Genomic DNA, 19628 nt, shown 5'->3' on the forward strand with positions numbered 1-19628 from the left:
GGTTCTCACAATGTAAAAATCAAAATATCAAATCATGTTTTAGGCAACAAATATGGCACTATTTAAACTGCATGAATTTGTAAAATAGGTGAATATTTTAAATATGTTACAACAGCTCCAAACTGACATTTATGAAGTTCATCCTTTCAGCTAAAGTGACTACATGACATTTGTGTTGAAGACAGAAAGCATGAATTTGTGTATTTGGACTTTTGACTCCAAATGTAGTGACCCAGTAAACCAGTTAATAAGACACAGAGCTTGGTGAACTTGTCTCAGCCCTCAGTTCCTCCAGCGTCCAACCTAATGTGTAACATGAAAGACAGTTTGCAAACCTAGTTATTAAAAACCATACTGAAAAGAAAGAAAAAAAAAAACAATAACTGATTTTCATCCTTGGGACTCTCCATCATGTAGTATTAATCACAATTTTTTTTTATACCTGAAAGGGCATTACTAAGATTATCTTGCAGCTCTTATATAATGTAAAATTTTAATTAGAAAGGATTTTTTACATTTTATTAAAAACATTTTCAGCTTATTTCATTACATTCCAGGCATTACTTTTTTTGAGAAACATTTCAAAACAAACAGATGTACAGCTCAGGTCAGCTCCACCTCAGAAACGTTTCCTCGCATTTTCCTCCTTGAAAACAAAGAAATATCAATATTAGCATTACAGCTTAAAGCGCAAAAAAAGTAGCAGAAAACTCTTTTAGTTATGTATACGACACATTTGAGTCAATAGTGGCTGTGTAGCAGGGTTGTGCACACTGTGAAAATATATTTTGATAAATGTACAGATAACCATCATGATAATACAGATGGTATATTACAACAGAAAGCCACATGAAGGTCATCTTAAGTGGCCTATCCATAAATGTGGAAAAAAAATAGTCTACTGACGATTCACATGGTCACAAACAGATGGCAAAACTCCATCAGCGTAACGCACATGACACAAAAATAATGCAATACACATTAAATGACAAAATTGAACAAACAACACCCAAATGATCAGTATTATTTAACCATATAAACATTAGATGACAAAAATAATGAATATTTAAAATGCCAACCACACAATGGTGTTTAATTAAATGAAATGACTTATTTTATAGACAATCTTTCCACAAAATGCTCTTATTCACCCCAAAGCCTTTGATTTTATGCTTTCAGTATTTAACTTTATAAGGGTATTTAAAAATAATGAGATGGAAATTCTGGGGGTGCTGTCAGTTTTAGTTTATTTTTAATTATAAATATGTAATCCGTAAGTGAATGAAGTTGCAAAGTCATTCAAAATTAATAACATTTAGAATAAAATGTGAACAAATTAACTTTCAACGATTTAAAGGGATACTCCATCCCAAAATGAAAATTTTGTCATTAATCACTTACCCCCATGTCGTTCCAAACCCCTAAAACCTTTGTTTGTCTTCGGAACACAATTTAAGATATTTTGGATGAAATCCGCTCCATAGGCTGTCCCATAGACTGCCAAATAAATAGCAGTGTCAAGGTCCAGGAAAGGTATGAAAGTCATCGTCAGAATACTCCATCTGCCATCAGACGTGCAATCTGGGTTATATGAAGCAACGGGAACACTTTCTGTAAGCAAAGAAATAAAAAATAACGACTTTATTCAACAATTCCTTTGTCAACAGTGTGGTATGTTTTTTTCCATATCACCGTATGCTGCATATGCTCTTCTGTATCATTCGCGCCACAAGGATGCACTGTTTCTACGTGTATTTAGCTTTGATTTGAAAGAAAACAGTGCATCCTTGTGGCGCGGATGACACAGAACAGTATACACAGCATACGGTGATATGGTGAGACACAGAAGAGACCGCTGAAAAAGGAATTATTGAATAAAGTCATTATTTTTGTTTTCTTCACTTACAAAAAGTGTTCCCGTCGCTTCATTTAACCCAGATTGCATGTCTGATGGCAGATATTTATTTATTTACTTGGCAGTCTATGGGACAGTCACAGGCCTGGGAGTAAGTGAGTAATGACAAAACTTTCATTTTGGGGTGGAGTATCCCTTTAAGTAGTAAATCTTTTGATGTACTAATGAGATGTACTATGTGGGTTTTATAGAACTGCAATTCTGTGAATTCATATTGCTGTCACTGAAATTCAAGGAGAATCATTTATGTAATTGAGGAACAGGTTTAGTCCATGCCTGGAAAACCTGGCAATAAGGTCTCAGGCAGCTCTGCAGCTTTGCTTTTACCTTCACAACTTTGCCGAGCTCAGCCAGAGTTTGTTCATAGTGGGTCTCCATGCTTCTAAGAGCTTGTGGTTTCACAAAGTGTCTCTGTATGCCAGGACTGCCAGCATCTCTCACCATCTGCAAGAAACACTTCTCCTGAAAGGTATTAAAGCACAATTCTGATGACAATCAGCCATTAGAACATATGGTGCATCTCAACCAATCAAATCCCTCAGAATGGTTTTTGCCCATAATAAATGTCTACTGAATAAAAGGGACTAAATGCTAAGTGATTGGAAATTCACAAATGCTGAATTTGCAATTCCAGTTATGATGAAAATCCGACCTGCACTTCTAGAAGGAAGGTGAATGCTGACCCAGCCTTCCCTGCTCTCGCTGTTCTGCCCACCCTGCGAATGAAAACACTCATCAAACACACTGATGATGGACAGAAAAAAACATAATACCCACATATATTGGGCTTCTACTGTATCATGTTGACTTGCCTGTGAATGTATGTTCGGATGTATTGAGGAGCATCATAATTAATAACACATTTCACGCCGTTGATATCAATGCCTCTGGCAGCAGCATCTGTGCTTATCAACCTACCATGAAAAAAATATCAATAATATTTCATCATTACATACGCCACATACAGTGTGTTATGATGGTAGTAGATTCGTATAAATCTTGTTGGGTTCATTGTTCCTGAACACTCTGAAGGCATACGTACAGTGGGATCTTCCCTTGTTCGAAGTCCTTCAGTGTTTTTTGTCGTTCACTTGGGTTGAGTTTAGAGGAAAACTCAGCCACTTCCACACCGCCGAACAGCTTCACGAGCAAATACAGTCTGAGAGCAAAAAAATACAGTAAAGGGTTTTTCTTTGATTTGATACATTTTCGGCAAAAGATCACAGCTAAACACATATTTGTTATTTCCTGTCTGAATTTTCCTTCTGTACACCTTGCTCTGTACACTTAATTTTCTTATGTGTGGATGACTTCACTTTGCATCCTTGTGAATTATTCTTGATTATATTGAAATTCTATATCTAGGTCTCCACACTACAAAAAAAAAAAACGACAAATGAGCCAAAAAAGAATGACACATATTGGAGCCATATTAAGTCACCAAATTACAGATTCACATTTAAAAGCACTCTTTCATGTGCGTTTTTATAATCAAATATAATGAACCTGGATAAATGAAATGAATAATTGATATCCATAACGCACCAGATTCACATTTCAAATCTCGAAACACATCTTGTATAACAGATTCGTTTACTAATCATCAAACTTTAATCGGCAAAAATACATATTTAAAGACATGTCTTCCACTTACAAATTAGTTCATGGAAGAATATTTCTCTTCTCGAGCACCAGATCTGAAGGATCATGTGACACTGAAGACTGGAATAATGCATTTCTTAAATTTTAGAAATACATATAAAATAAAACTCATTTTAAATTGTAATATTATTTAAAAAATAAAGTCATTTAAAATACATATGTAACATTTCAATTGTACTAATATTTCACCATGTTATCATTCATACAGTATTTTTCACATAAACGCAGCCTTGGTGAAAGACTTCTCTCAAAAACAGTAACAAAAATCTTACAGACTCTGAACTTTTGAATGGTAGTGTAAATATGGAAATCATATTAAAAATGGCATTTTTCAGAATAAGCAACAATGAATGTAATGTAATATATGCCATGCAGAGACATCCATGAACAATTTTAACTAATGGCTCAATATAATTGCAAAATTGATTCAAATAGATAGATTGAAAGAACGGATTTGTGAATATTAATATTATAATAGACTAATAAATAATTAATTTCCAGTTCTACTGCTAGTAGTGGTCACTACAGTTTAATTAATTGTTGCAGTTGTTTATTTTTACATTTGATGATAATTTAGTGATTGCCTGGATGTAAATATTTGCAGTAGCCCTTTATCTGCATCGTGCTGAAGCTTAAAAATGCATCATTACCGGTGTGCTGCTTCTCTGGAGTTTGTGAAGCACAAAGCAGGACTGAACTTGAGCCGAAGCAGGAAGTGAAGGATGATGAGCGGTTTCTTGCTTAAGGTGCAGGGGACATAATACTCCTGCATAAGACAGTCTCATATGTTAAAGATGTGCCAAGAAGATCTGTTACCAGTTTAGACCATAAACATTCAGGAAATGTTAAACTCACAGCGAGACCCTGAGGGAAGTTAAACGCTTCCTGGCTTTGTGTGCTGGTCTCTGTCCCGCTGTGTGTGGAACTGAAGAGTCGAGGCTGGTGCAGATCCAGCAGCTGCAGTTTCTCAGGGTTTTGGGTGAGAGTGGCGGAAAACAGCAACTTCTGCAGAGGAATCTGTGGAGGGGACAAACTGACACACAAACAGACAGACATAAACACTGAGCTGCTTGTTTTAAACTAGTAATGCAGTCACAGGTTCTTGTTTTGTTCACTTTATACAAAGTTACTCTAAAGTTTAAAGATGGGTATACTCATCGGCGAACTGAGGGTCATTTGGGTTTGGAGTTGAAAAGCCTTGTGCTAAATAACGGATAAAGATGGCATCCTACCTTGCCACTGTGATCGGTCCAGGCAGGATTCTCCTGAAGACAGACGTCTGTGTGTCACCTGGGTTTCTGTAGACAGCTTTAGTCACCTGAGTGAGCCACGACTGATGCATGCCGTCAATCATCCTGTCTGCCTCATCAATAATCTACAAACATACACAGGGTATTGTAAAGCCGTCTTCCCACTTTCTGTACAGAAAATAGAAAGATACCATCTGACTTTACTGCCATTGAAGTCCTTTGTGTTAAATGTCATTTCAATCCTAAAGAAAATAAATTAAGGCGTTTAACTTTAAACCACTGCTTCTGGCCAAAATACGAGTCCATAATGCATAATAATGCTTCCTCCAATGAAAAACTTTCAGCTTGTAAATGGTGCTTGATGTTTGCATATTTCTCTCCTGATTCAGACCGGATGACTTGTTTACTGGAGGAACCCATTTTATGGATAGACGCATTTTAGCTCAAGTTTATATCTTAATGATGAATTTGTTTCTTACAAACACTTTTTGCTTCAGAAAACAAAAAGTCAACTGTTTGGACTCTCATTTTGACGGCACCCATTCACTGCAGAGGATCTATTGGTGAGTAAATTACGTAATGATAAATTTCTCCAAATCTTTTCCTGGGAAGAAACAAACTTATCTACAACTTGGATGGTTTGAGGGTGGAAACATTTTTAGCAAATTTTCATTTTTGGGTGAATTATTCCTTTAAGTGTAGACTACAAAAATACATTGAAAACAGTAATATTGTGAGATTATTACAATTTAAAAACTAATTTCTATTGTAATACATTTTAAAATGGAATATAATCCTGTGATGGAAAGCTGAATTTGCAGCCATTAGATTCTTCAGAGTCACATGATCCTTCAAAAATCATTCTAATATGCTGATTTGCTGATTTTTGTGTAAACTGTAATTGGATCATTCCATGTCAAATTAACTAAATTTCAGAAACTTCCCCAGCTGAAATTTTTATTTTCGATTATTTTTTTTTTCTGATGAAAGATAAACATGTACAGTGATGAATGCCAAAATATTAAATGTCATGGGTGAATATTTACTGAGTAATCCACTATTTTGTAGAGGGGGGTCAAAATGGCAATCTTCACCTGAGATTCAGAGCCAAATTAAAGGGGAGTAAAAATGATTTCAGAAAGACGGCAGCATCATAATCTTTCTTTTACACAGAGATTGGAAGGTCTGTTAGTAAAATGTGTTAACTTTAGCTAACCTTTTTGCATTATGTGCCAATGGTGACCATTCAAAAATGGGGAAACAGCGATTTTCAGTTTTTTTTCTCCAAAGTTTGCATGCCTATAACTCAAGAAATATTGAAGATATCATAATGCCCTTTGAGATACTGGGTCTTAGCAAACTTTCCTTTTGGCATCTACATTTTTAAGGCCCTATATTGTTCAGTTCCAGAGATATTGGAATTTCAATATGGCTCCAAGAGTAAATTGTACACATTTTCAGTGGTCAAAAACCAAATGTGGGTCACTTTCTTTTCTTTTAAAGAGGAGTGTCTGAAGACCTAAGGCCACCAAACCCCCCATTTTGTCATTTTTGTTCTTTTTTTGGTTCACAGTAGTTCACTGAAGACATTGTTACAGGTGTCCATTTGATTTGTACTGATGCTCACCAGGAATCGCAGATGTTGTAGACTGAAGTTGCTGTTTTTGTTGATGTGATCCACCAGTCGGCCTGGCGTGGCCACGACAATATCAGCCAAACTGTGGCTAACACCTCCTCTGCACAAACACACAAGGTTTCAATGAAGAATATTTAAGTTCCTACTATAATCCATCAAGTTCACCTACAATGTTATTCATATGTCCAATGAGCCAACAAAACACTCACCTGATTTCAGAGAGTGCTGTTTGCTCTGCAGCAAATGATTTTTGGCCTGTGATCATGACCACCTTTAGGCTGGTGCCCTCAGTGTATGTGCTGAACACCTTTGACACCTGTGGGTTTGAAACCAGGGATAACGTTGAATGCTGATGGATATGTACATAATTGGACATGAAGACTGACAAATAAGCAGTGATTAATAATCATTACCTGTTGTGCTAACTCCTTGGTGGGAAGTACAGCGAGCACACGGACCTCGCACACCACACGCTTGGACAACACCTGCGTTAATAAGCATGTATATAAATATATTTCATCTCTTATACTCAATGAGAAGCATTTCTTGAGCAGCAAATCAACATATTAGAATTATTTCTGAAAGATCATGTGAAACTAAAGACTGGAGTAATGATGCTCAAAATTCAACACTGTACAAGAATAAATTCCATTTTAACAGTTATTTTAAATTGTCATATTATTTCACAATATTAATGTTTTTACTGGATTTGTAATGCATTCTAATGCAATGCATTTAAAAATCTAGAAAATGCCAAGAGCTGGATTTAAATGTACATCATCCAAATAAACTCCATAGCTCAATTCTTCAGAACACATTCCAATGCAAATATAAGCATGAATGTTATTCATTGTTTGTACTTGTACCTGTACAACAGGTATGACGAACGCCAGTGTCTTTCCACTTCCTGTAGGTGCAGAAACACAGATGTCTCTGGGTCTGTAACCACCTGGACCGAGCAGCAGCCCTGAGCTCACGCTCTCTAGGATGGCAGGGATGACCTCAGCTTGAACTGAAAACACAAACACAAATGATGCTTTGCAACCTTTATATGCCCTTCTGTAGTGAAGAAATAAAAGTCATATACATACAGAAAAAAAGACTCTCCACTAATAGATTTGGTCTGTTAGGCTCCATTGTAAGTTGCCGTATAATCAGATTACTGTATTGTGTTTAGTGCGATGCCAGTGAATTACCTGGAAAGAAGCTCTGTATCCCGTTGGCTTCTAATTTCTTCAGCAGTGTGAGACAGATGCCTGGCACCTCACTGATGGGAATGAGGTTGTTCTTAATGTCTCTTTGAATGACGTCAGGCTGTGCCAACCACTGGGGCAATACTCTTTTAACCTGTGATTGTGCAAAAACATTTTATTTACAAGACACAACACCCAAAAGAGTTTAATTCAGAACTTACAGATGTTTTTCCCAGCTACCTTTTGCACGGTCTTCTCTTCGAAGCCACCCAGGATGTGGAAGGTGGTCTGGGAGGAGCCGTCTTCTGCCTTTGGCTCCTGACTGATCTGAGGGTCCACAGACTCTTCAGTCTTCTTACTTTCCTCTAGAACACTTTCACTTGTTTCTGGGATTTCTACAGACTTCTCATTATCAGATGCTTTATCTCCTAAAATAAATAATACATTTCTGTAAAAAAGCTTCCACTAAAACAGTAAAGGAGGAAAGAGCTTCAAACTTTTAATAAAGTATTTTGTTTTTAATTTAAAAAATGTTCAGTTAAAGAAGGCGATTAACTTTAAAAAAGGGTAAATTGACCGTGATCTTATTTTTATTTTTAAAATAAACGTTAAAAATCTAAATAAATGATATACAATAAAAAATAAAAAAAAACTTTTCTTGCTAACTATTTTTTAAATGCTAATTTGTAGTTATTAATAAATATATATTTAACAAAGTTTTTTTTTATTATTTATGTTTGGATTTCTTTTTTAATAATATCTCAACAGGGTTGAATGCTTGAGCTTAATAAAAGCAGCAAAGACTAAAATGTTATGTAAAAACTGAGAAAGTGGAATAATATTATATTTGTCTTATTGTTACAACGCCAAAAAAGAAAAATAAAAGATATCTCTTCTTGATTATTTCAATTTTTTTTTTTTTTATGTTAAATTTTAACTGAGGAAAGTTAATGCCGTGACAAAGCGGCACAAAAATATTAAATATTCAATTTTTTTGCATAATGTTATATAGTTGTAGTTTATCTAACATATCTAATTATTCTCTCTTCAAGTAATATGAGATTTATGCTTTTATTATTTAAAGACACTTGTATCCTATTTGTTCTAAAACAAGTCAAAATCACCAAGCTTGTCTAGATTAATATAAAAACGAAGAAAGACAGCAGTAAGGCAGCATTACCTGTATTCACGCTCTCGTTTTCAGTGGACGATTTTTTCTGTTTTTTCTTCTTTTTAGCTGAACTGGCAACTTCATCAGTGAGATCAGTTTTTCTCTCGTTCTCACTCTGCACTCCCTCCGTCTCTGGTTCTTCACGTTTTCTTTTCCTCTGTTCTTCATCATCTTCATCAGCTGTGTTCGAGGTGCTCTGTCGTTCTCTGGCTTTGACCTGCTCCTGAAGTTTAGCCAGTAACGCTCTGGAGCGAGACTCTCTGCTGGATTCACTGTCCTCCTCCTCCCCTAAATACCTGATCACAACATGTAACACATCAATGGCACACAATGTTAAGAAATAACACACAGTTTTTAAACCTGGAGATTTTAGGATAAAATTAACACGTAAGAGAAACTGTATAAAGACTAGTTTTTTCTCTTATATACACTTTTCATTCTTCTTATGATATTTTTGCAGTTTACAGCAATGTGACATTAATTTGAAATATAGTAGTACATCAAGTCTCAAGTCGCATGTGTAATAATAATTACTCAATAATTAGAAAAAGGTGTTTTAAAGTTAATTTAAGATGAAGCGTCCTATGCCAGACTGTACAACCAAACAGAAGTGCGATGTAGTCTGCAATGAGAATGAGAGCCATTACTTATGATTAAACTGGTAAAATAATTTACTTTAAGAACAACTATGAACTAAATATGCAGCGAGCACTAACGTTATATACTTTTGATGTAAAGAATACATACCTATTTATCATAAACAGTGCCATTATAGTGACTCCTGGCTCGTGTCAGCGCCACGCAGACATTTATTTCAATCACGCAGTCAAAACTTGTTATAATTTTATGTATCTATGTACAGTATTCAGAAACGAAACAGCGCACAGTTGACCACGTGGGTTCGTGGACGCTGTATTACAGTCGCGAACTGATGACGTAGCGAACGTCCACAAAAATAATTGCTGGTTCCAAAAAAGCAGCAGACGTTTTTAATTGGTCAGGTATGTGTCAGTAATTTCCCAATTTAAATCTTTGCTGTTTATTATTATTCATTAACATAAAAACACTATTGTCACGTGGAACATGTACTTTTCTCAGAAAGACACTCTTCTGCCCAATTAGACCACCAGAAGGCACTGTTTATTTATTTTCTTTGCAGAAAAGACAGTATTACGGTATTAAAAAATTAAAATAACCATTTTCTATTTGAATATATATAATTTAAAAAAAAAATCATTTCAATTAGTGCGGTCTTCAGTGACACGCAATGTTTCACAAATCATTCTGTTTTGCTGTATTAAGCAATACAACACAAGACACCTTTTAAACAGGTTTCATTTATTATGACATACACATTCTACACCAGTGAGTGTTTTGCACAACTCGAGTATTTCAAAAGACATGTGCTTCCAGATTCATTCAAAAGGCCACCATACAATCATGGCTGTTTCGACCTTAAACATAAAAAATATGAACAATCCCCAATCTCACACTCATATAAGCACCTTTCCACAAACAGCAATGTGGATACACAACTAAAATGCACCCCTTGTAATAGAAACTCTTATTGTTGTTGTTGTGTGTTTTGTGATGCTGTTTTATTATTATAGGTGTAACGTTACTGAAAACCTATGCAGCAAAAGAAACGTGTTTCATGGGAACGGACTGAATATGAGCATATCTGCATGTACATACATTGCAATTAATAACTGATTTAGTGTATATTGTGACAAGCAGCGATACCAGCGTCTTGGTACTAGAGCTGCCTGTGTTTAAACATAATAAAGGGAATGTGCAGTGTGCATTGATAACTAGAAATCAAACATTACACATTCCATTACAGTCGTGTGCAATATAATCCAGCATTAATTTGATTTAACGTCCAGCTGTTTAATATGAGCCCAGCACTAATGTGCTTAATGAAAAACATCATAAGATCGTTTTAAACACTGTATACTAGCGCTGCACTTTCATAAATATACTGTGCACTAGATTCGGTGTTGCTTGTACAATATTTAGAGCTTATATCGGCTTACTTTTCATTGGCTTTCATGCTAAACATGATTATCAGGAAAATACTCAACTGGAGCAAACTCTTGAGGAGTCAAACTGAAAAAGGCCATTCAACATTTGGATAATCTAAAAGGATTTAAAAAAAAAAAAAAAAAAAAAAAAAATTAAAACTGTCAGACATAACGTCAAAATTGCAATACATTCAGGTTTTTCCAGACATCATTTCTAGTCACATGTTTTAGTGAAGGCAAAGTTTGACAGTTGGATGCTTTCCACATTCAGCTGTGCAAATATAACAAATACATAACATACATAGCTATAATAATGAATCTGACAGGCATAATTTGTCCAGGTCACATTTGACACTGACATCAATAAAACGAACAAAACAAAACAAAAAAACTAATATATATATATATATATATATATATATATATATATATATATATATATATATATATATATATATAATATATATGCAAGTAATAATAATATTGTATTTAAAATATGAAACTCTTTTGTAAAGTACACATGATAGTACTCTTGTAATGAATTTTAATAAGAAAAAATAATAAACATCAAGAAAATAATTTGGAGGGAAACTTTTAATGAAAATGTTACAATTTGGTTTTTAAAACCTGTTTCTTTTACATTTGGAGTGAAATGTGAGCTGGATATGAAGGTAAATGATTCATTTAAATGTTTGCTGACACCTTTGTGTGTGTTTTGAGAAAAAAAAAAAATCATCAACATTTATTTTATCAATAGTTAGATGGAATGTTTCCTGTTTTCTTTTTTCTTTGCTTTTTTTATTAAGATGAATGACTCTTGCCAGATCTGAGCTATACAAAACTGCCTGGTATACCTTGACAGAGAAGTACCATCGGTAACCGGATGGCGAATAATACAAACATTTCATAATGGTGTAAATCATTAAGCTCATGCTCATAATAGAAAAATATCCAACCTTTTTGTAAAACAACACGCTAAATCAGGTTTCTGTGGACGTGGTACATACGCAGGACAGAAATGAAGCTTGACGGCATGAGAATGAACTGAGGTAGCAAAAGATGTCACACAATCAAACGCTGACCCAGAGATAGACAGCCAGAGGCCATAAATGTGCTTCATTCTTGAATAAATTACACTCAGTATACAGCATTTTATTATGCTAAGCTTGAATCTTTTAGGGGGCTAAAGTAGTTAGGTGCGGTTTCACAGACGCCGTTCTCTCAGCGTTTATCATGGCGGCCCTTGAGGTGGAAGGGCGCTGAGACGAAGGGGTCAGCGGAAGTCCCATCAGACATCACACGGCTCGGACTGTGTTCAGGGTCTGTGTTCACAGGCCCTTCGTAGTGTCTGGAATACTTAGAAAGGGCCTGGGGGGCTCCGAGGGCAGAGGGCTCACTTGGCCGAGGATGCTCTGGTCAAGGGAAGAACCCGGATGGGGGTGTAAAAATCTCGGCTGGGCCGCCGGATTGGTGTAAACCTTTCCAGAAGCTTCCTTCTTTCTACCAAAGGGCGCCTGCAGGAAAATATCAGGAGCTGGAAGACGAGGAAACGGCGCATTGGAGAACACATCCCCGTCGGCGTCTAGGTCTTGTTCGATTTGAAACGGAGCTTTGGAAAAGACGTCGACGCTTGCATCTGCGCCTGAATGTTGGGCTTGTGACACCAGCTGTGGCGAGTGGTACTTCTGAGAAACCAGCGGGGACTGGTTTTCAACAGCTCCCTCGGATTGGGAAGAAATCTGGAGGTTTCTGAAAGACACGGGACTTTGGACGTCATCGTCATCCGAGTCTTGAAGTAACGGTCTGGAGCCGCTGCAGTCCAGACTTGGCGTTTCTTCACCGCTCACCTGTGACCTCCCCCCTTCTTTTTCTCCATCGTCTTCATCGCTGGAATGAAGACAGCCCTCCTCCACAGCGTTCTCGAGGTCACCGCCCTCCAAATGCAATCCATATCCATCACTCTTGCTTCTGGCTTCTGCAAAACAGAAAACCGTAAAAAGAAAATTCATAGTTAGAGACATTTTCACCAATACGCTACAGTATGAATACAATAGCAGAACAATCAATGATAGTGACAAAACATTTCCAAAACTAAAAATTGTGTCATTCTATAAATCTACAGAATTAAAAAAAAAAAGAAAAAAAAAAAGTGGGAATAACAAGAATCGTCTATTGTTGCAGCCTGTATTTGGACAATTGTTGCAACATTACTGTGCTGCTTCTACAGAATGGCTCCCCCAAAAATTAATATTCCGTCATCATTTACTCATCCATATGACTTATATAACATATAATTATGAATTCATTATAAATTGAATGTGAGTGTGGTTTTTTTTTCTATAAAAATTATAATAAATTTGATCTGGAGCATTGAAGCTTCAAAAAGGAAGCAAGTTCACTGAAGCTATACAGTCGCTGTGGACGCTATTTGACGGTTTAAGCCAAATTTAAGTCATTATTCTCTGAAAATCTGGACATCCAACATGGATACTATAGGGAGATGAAACTCAGGAGAGATGTTGAGAAATCAATCACCCTTTTGATTCATATCTTTTCAACTGGCCAATCCAGTTCTCCAAAAAAATGATCTGCATGAATCATTCACAAATCAGATCTGGTTCTCGAGTTCCTCTCCCTGACTCAAATCACAAATTAGGAGCACACTGAGATGATTATTAAGAATCTTCATCATAAGAAGCGATCATATGACTTTAGAAAATAGTTAGGAATAAATTTTATGGTGCTTCTGTGTTGTGAAGTTTGAAAGCTCCACACTCCATTCATTGTAATTCATTGAGGGAGAAAAAAAGTGCATTCCTCAGAATTTCTCCTTTTGTGTTCCACAACATCAGACAGGTTTGGAACAATATTATGGTATAACATGATGACAGAATTTATCCCTTAAGATGAGGATTTGTATGTTTAAAATTATTTAAACAGGATAGTCCAACCAAAAAAAAAAAAAAAAAAAAAAGAGTCCATCATCATCTACTCCCTCTCATGTAATTTCAAACCTGTATGACTTTCTTTGGTGGAACAGACAAAAGATATTTTGAAAAATGTTGGCAACCAAAACCACTTTTTGGTGACCACTGGACTTCTACTGAATGGAAAAAGGCATTTTTCATTCATACAGGTTTGTAACGTGAGAGTGAGTAAAAATCTTTTTGGGCAAATAAGTGAATATAAAATTGGCAAAAAGACTAATGATTAAAGGGTTAGTTCACCCAAAAAATGAAAATTATGCTGCGTTTTACTCACTCCCGAGGCATCCTAGGTGTATATGACTTTCGGACAAATCCAGTCGGAGTTATATTAAAAAATATTATACAAATTATACTAAATTATACTTATACTAAAAAATATCTTTGATCTTTCAAGCTCTATCATTGCAGTCAGCGGGTGTTGCATTGCTTCAGTCCAAAAGACATGCAATAAAAATAAATTATACTTATACTAAAAAATATCTTTGATCTTTCAATATTTTTCTTACAAAGATGCATCGAGTCACTACAGGAGGCCTTTGTTCACTCCACGGAGCGGTGTGAGGCATTTTTTTTTTATGGAAGGGCGCTTTTTATTTCACTTCTTTTGGACTGAAGCAATGCAACACCCGCTGACTGCAATGATAGAGCTTGAAAGATCAAAGACAATTTTTAATATAACTCCGACTGGATTCATCTGAAAGAAAGTCATATACACATAGGATGCCTCGGGGTGAGTAAAACGCAGCTTAATTTTTATTTTTGGGTGAACTAACCCTTTAAGCATTCATTTACACAAGATGGCTACACAATGAAGCAATACAGCACAAATAAAGCACATTCTACAACAGTATAAACCACAGAAATACAGTACTACCGACTAATACCACGAACAGTCAACGTCTATGACAGCTACCACTGACAAACACAAACCTTGTTTCCAAAAACATTTGTCTTTTGTGATCCCAATTCCATTTAGTTTTTGATGTGGAATTTAAAAAAAATTTAAAAAAAAACAGACAGCTGAGCTGACCCTAATAAGCGTCGAAAGCCATGGAAACAAGGAGGTTACAGAAAACACAATGACTGAACTGAGATCAGAGCAGAGACGTGATGTAAGTCTTACCTTCAGGATGAAGGAAACGGTTGGCATTAAATTCAGGGTTAATACAGCAGCACACTAAGATTTAGTTCAAACAATACTGACATCCTAACACACTGCACAGATTATCTGTGTAAAATGTGCTTTTGTTTGCAAATATTTACTCAATAGCACTCATGAGGCAGGATGCAAAGTTTAACAGAAACTGCAATATATGAGAAATGCCACAAAGCTTTAACACACCTGTGCTACTGAACACCTACTTGTGCATGATAATTTTGAAAATCATTACCATTTTATTGCCCATCAGTCTCCTCAAAACTGCCAACACGTTATTCAACACGTAAGTAATAATGCAGGAGTCTATTAATGTCAGTGAGCTGTTAGAAATGTGCAATATACACTAACGTTCAAAAATGTACAGTCCATAAGATTTTTGTTTGTTTTTAAAAAGATTCTTAAAATAAAAAAAAAAGTCTCTTCTCGGCCTGCTCACCAGGACTGCAATTGATTAAAAATACAGTAAAAAACAGTAAAATTGTGAAAATAGTACTACAATTTAAATCAGCTTTCAATTTTAATATATTTAGAAATGGTAATTTGAACAAATAATTTTTTTTTTTTTTTTTTAAAAAAATTTGGTTAAAAGTTGAATTAAATGTCTTTACTGTTTTGATCAATTTAATGCGTCCTTGCGGAACGTATTCATTCATAATTTATTTATTTACTTTTTTAATCCTATTTGACCCAACATTTTGAGCTGTAGTGTAATGGAAGTTAAGCCAAAAATCTTCTGTAAAGTCACTGCATTTTGAATGTGCCACATACAACACAGATTAGGACACAACTATCTGTTTCCATCTACACTTTTATTTAATATCCTTCTTTTCAGATGTGTGTTTCATTATCGCATGAAAAACAGAAAGAATTCGGCGCTCGGTAACACACGGAAAAATTGATAAAACCATGGCATTCCAGTATAGATAAGACTTTTTTTGTTGTTGTTGTTTGCATTATTTTCTCCTGACATGGGCTCTAATACACACTACAACACAAGACAGACTTAGCCACACCGCTAGGTGCTTATCTAAGAGTAACATGAGCACTACAGTCAGATTGCATAGGTTAGCCACATTTAAAACAAGCAAAGGGAGGAAGAGGAAATAGAAAAAAGAAATTAAGAAAATTTGATAACAGAAAACCATTCAATCTCATGACCATTCAATAACTATAAAACGGTGGCTAATTTGTATGAATTGTACAATCACATTCATACATTTGCGAACAATTTGCCTAAAGTATGTCCCACTGATGGTAGGTTAGGGTGGACCCTCATGCTTATGATTTTTTCTAAAAATTGCATGTTTACGACAGGTACAAATTACACACAAATCGGGCAGCTCGGTAAAATATTATATTTTCTCATGAGATCGGGTAGTAATATTACAGAACAATATTCTACCGATGCAACATTTGCACAAGCTTCAAACAAAACAATGACTCAAAATAAAACAAACCTTAATGTATACTCTAAAGCAGTTTTACATCGCAAAAGAAATGATTCGGTTTTTTTACAGCTTCCACAAATCTAATTATAAAAATCCAAACATCACCTACAGTACATACATACATAGTACAGAAAGACATTGAGATCTATATGGTTTTATATGATTATGTGATGATAAATATGTCTTTGCCAGAGATTCGTCAAGAGGTCAGTGGTCGACCATGTCAAACAAAATCAGCTTTAGGATAGTGATTAGGACTGATATATAAAGTCAATATTTCACCATTTAAATATTTGACATAAGCTGATAACTATACCCGTGCAGCCGATTAAACAGAAAAAGTGAACTTGAAGGATAATAAGCTATTTCTGTTGTGAGATTTTTATTTTTAAAAGCATATGGAGTCAAAATAGGTGTTTAATTTTTAAGAATTTGCAATATTGTATGTTTCATTTGTCATTAGATTTTTATTATAGGTATTCATATCAAGCATTATGAAGCCCTGCTTTCTAGAAATTTCATTACGTCAATGAATTTCTAGCACTTTTCCATAACACTTCGAGTCATTTGTTATTACTAAAAAATTGATTCTTGTTTGGTTCAGATGATCTTCAGGGGTGCGTTTCCCACAAAACATCGGAATTTGCTGACTTTACCAAATTACATACGATGCATCGTTGGAAGAAATTAACTAGCTATTTGCACGTGTTTCCTAAAACAGTAGTAGTAACATTGGTTCGCACCTCTGTCGTTTGGACCATGTTTGTTCTACAGTCGTTAATAAAATGCTAATGCTAGTGTCATTTTATTATAGTTCATTTACACAAAAACAATAGAAAGCCATTCATTTTTTTTAATCACATTTACATGCGTATCTAATTGGTGCATGGCTTTATTTTCCTAATACATGCTGCTAATCGGTCGGCAGTTTTCTCCACATGTTCGTAATTCTATCAGAAAATACCGCTATGATGAACGAACTTGGCACCTGAGGACTATTTTGACTGTTTTGTTTCCGGGTTTGCTTTATTTGATGATTTATTCCTGCTTCTAACCCACAGGGGGGTCAAGAGCTGTAGTTGCAACTAACAAAAAATTTACAATGCAGCTTCAGCGAAAGTTATAGTCATAGTTGGCTAACGATGCTTTGGGAAACACACTCCAAGTTGTGAACCAGTTTGAATACAAAAGAACTGATGTCAATTTGAACAAAGCACTTACAAATCAGAATCACATTTACTTCCCCCAAAATAGATGAAGTAGTAGTTAAAACATAACTAGCAGAAATTATACTCATTGCTGCAATATCCATGACTTTTCCAAGCCCAACGTGTACACGTTCCCAAAAAAAAATCTGTATTGCGTGTTGAATAACACAGTTTGGTTGACACTAGTTCTTTTCCGGCAGTAACTCAAGAACGGAATCGTTGTTTTATTTGAATCTTCGTATTTCTGGTAAACGTCACATGGTAGCACAAGACCGCAGGAAGAGAAGTCCTTCATAGGCTCAGTCTAAACACAGTTAACTTACAAACGTGTATCTGAATATTAACTGAAATCTTAAGAGGTTAAGATTTAAAATAGAGGTTTGTATTCGAGGAGTAATGGCTAAAAATAAATAATGCCGCCTATGGGCACAGCTCATGAGGTTTTGGAACAGCTTATATTTACATTTATAATTTCAAGCTTGATAGATAAATGTTATTGAACACAATCTTTTCAAAACCGCAGAACTCTGATAGTCGCTATCTGTCTGTATATTCAAGTTTATCCAAAACAGCCTTCACCATGGACAGGCCCAGAGGCAGCAACGTTGACACAAGAAAACCCTACTGACAGAAACTTTGTGCTCTTGACATACAGATAAATATCTTATTACTTTTATCTTGAGAATAAAACATGTATACAGATTCTCAGTTTGTACATTTATCCTGTACAATTACAGCCTCAAGTTTACCTAAATATGATTTATGTTTTCTTCATATACATAGTGGATGTACACTTTATGGGTATATCACGCCAAGGATTGAAATTATAAATATCAAATGTATACTATGGGGGTAGCACATGGCACAATAATTGTCAGACATCACAAAAAGCAAAGAAAAAAGAAGCATGGGTTATAAATGAACAAGTAAAGAAGAAATGAATGAAGCAGAAGAGAGAGAATGACTGAAAAATAAATGATGGGAAGAAAGAGGAACGTCCATGATGAATATACAGCTGTGACAGGATTCTTAACCAACACCCTCGACAGGTGTTTTATTTTACAGCAGTTTCATATGTTTGACTGGTGATGATGTCCTACAATAAATCTAAAAAAAGTGAAAAAAGTGACATGACATTACAGCCAAAGTATGGTGACTCAACTCAGAATTTAACCCACCAAAATGCAACACACACAGCAGTGAACACACACATGGATCAGTGGGGCAGCCATTTATGCTGCGGCGCCGGGGAGAAGTTGGGGGTTCGGGCCTTGATCAAGGGCACATCAGTCGTGGTGGTATTGCAAGCCCGAGACTCGAACCCACAACATAGGGTTAGGACGACCAAACTTTAACCACTAGGCCAAGACTTCCCCTGTGGTGGGAAAAATTTACACTTTACAGCTTTTAAGGACAAACACATACAAGTATGTGAACAACTAACACTTCTAGCTAGGCTCAATTTCTGTTTTAATGGCACAACAGGGATTTTAGGTAGCTATCAGCGTTTGAGTACAGTGGGTTTGTGACATAATCACTGGTTGGCCATGTTTTGACATCATGAGCATAAATCAAGGATAGAGTGATGAGGGAATGTTATGATCAGCAGAGAGAGAGAGACATACAGCAAAAGTTGAAAAGAAATGTCAAAGGAAATGTGTGCAAGGATGGACGGGTTTCTGAGACGATTCAGAATGTGAGGTTTTTAAGCTTCTGCTTATTGTAAGAAAGTGCACGCTGCCTCTCCCTGTTCTCTATGTTTTCCCTCTACAAGGCGATGAGTGGCCACCAGCAGAAGGAGCGTGCCAGCGAGGGCAGACTGGTATCAAACTGCCCACTGCTGTCGCGAGGGGCCACCTAGAACATGGGGGGGGGGGGGGGGGGGGGGGGGAGGAGTGGGGGGGGGGGGATGAGGGGACAGAGGGAGAGGAAGGGGGGGAAGGGGGGGGTGGGGGGGAGGGGGGGGTGGGGGCGG

The 19628-nt window shown here is 36.1% G+C and overlaps 1 protein-coding gene across 1 annotated transcript; it reads right to left on the reverse strand.

Moving 5' to 3' along the window:
- Positions 1 to 175: 175 nt before the first annotated feature.
- On the reverse strand, positions 176 to 9777 carry ddx51 (DEAD (Asp-Glu-Ala-Asp) box polypeptide 51). The gene is made up of 16 exons (XM_042730272.1): positions 9575 to 9777; positions 8837 to 9123; positions 7897 to 8084; positions 7660 to 7810; positions 7330 to 7475; positions 6877 to 6948; positions 6673 to 6779; positions 6455 to 6563; positions 4810 to 4952; positions 4433 to 4610; positions 4228 to 4343; positions 2958 to 3074; positions 2728 to 2829; positions 2568 to 2631; positions 2243 to 2377; positions 176 to 646 (listed from the first exon to the last, which is right to left on the reverse strand). Exons 1-16 carry the CDS (start codon positions 9595 to 9597, stop codon positions 620 to 622), a joined length of 1965 nt encoding a protein of 654 aa, XP_042586206.1. The 5' UTR covers positions 9598 to 9777; the 3' UTR covers positions 176 to 619.
- Positions 9778 to 19628: the final 9851 nt, after the last annotated feature.

Source organism: Cyprinus carpio, chromosome B8 (assembly GCF_018340385.1).
Source record: "Cyprinus carpio isolate SPL01 chromosome B8, ASM1834038v1, whole genome shotgun sequence".
Classification (NCBI taxonomy): Eukaryota; Metazoa; Chordata; class Actinopteri; order Cypriniformes; family Cyprinidae; genus Cyprinus; species Cyprinus carpio.

What these genes read in the sequence shown, in the direction of transcription:
- ddx51 (XM_042730272.1), bottom strand. Translation starts at nt 9,597, where the DNA reads ATGGCACTGTTTATGATAAATAG. An exon ending in AAGAGAAGACCGTGCAAAAG is followed by an intron (nt 7,811 to 7,896) that starts GTAGCTGGGAAA and finishes GCACAATCACAG; the next exon opens with GTTAAAAGAGTATTGCCCCA. An exon ending in TACAACATCTGCGATTCCTG is followed by an intron (nt 4,953 to 6,454) that starts GTGAGCATCAGT and finishes GTATGTTTGTAG; the next exon opens with ATTATTGATGAGGCAGACAG.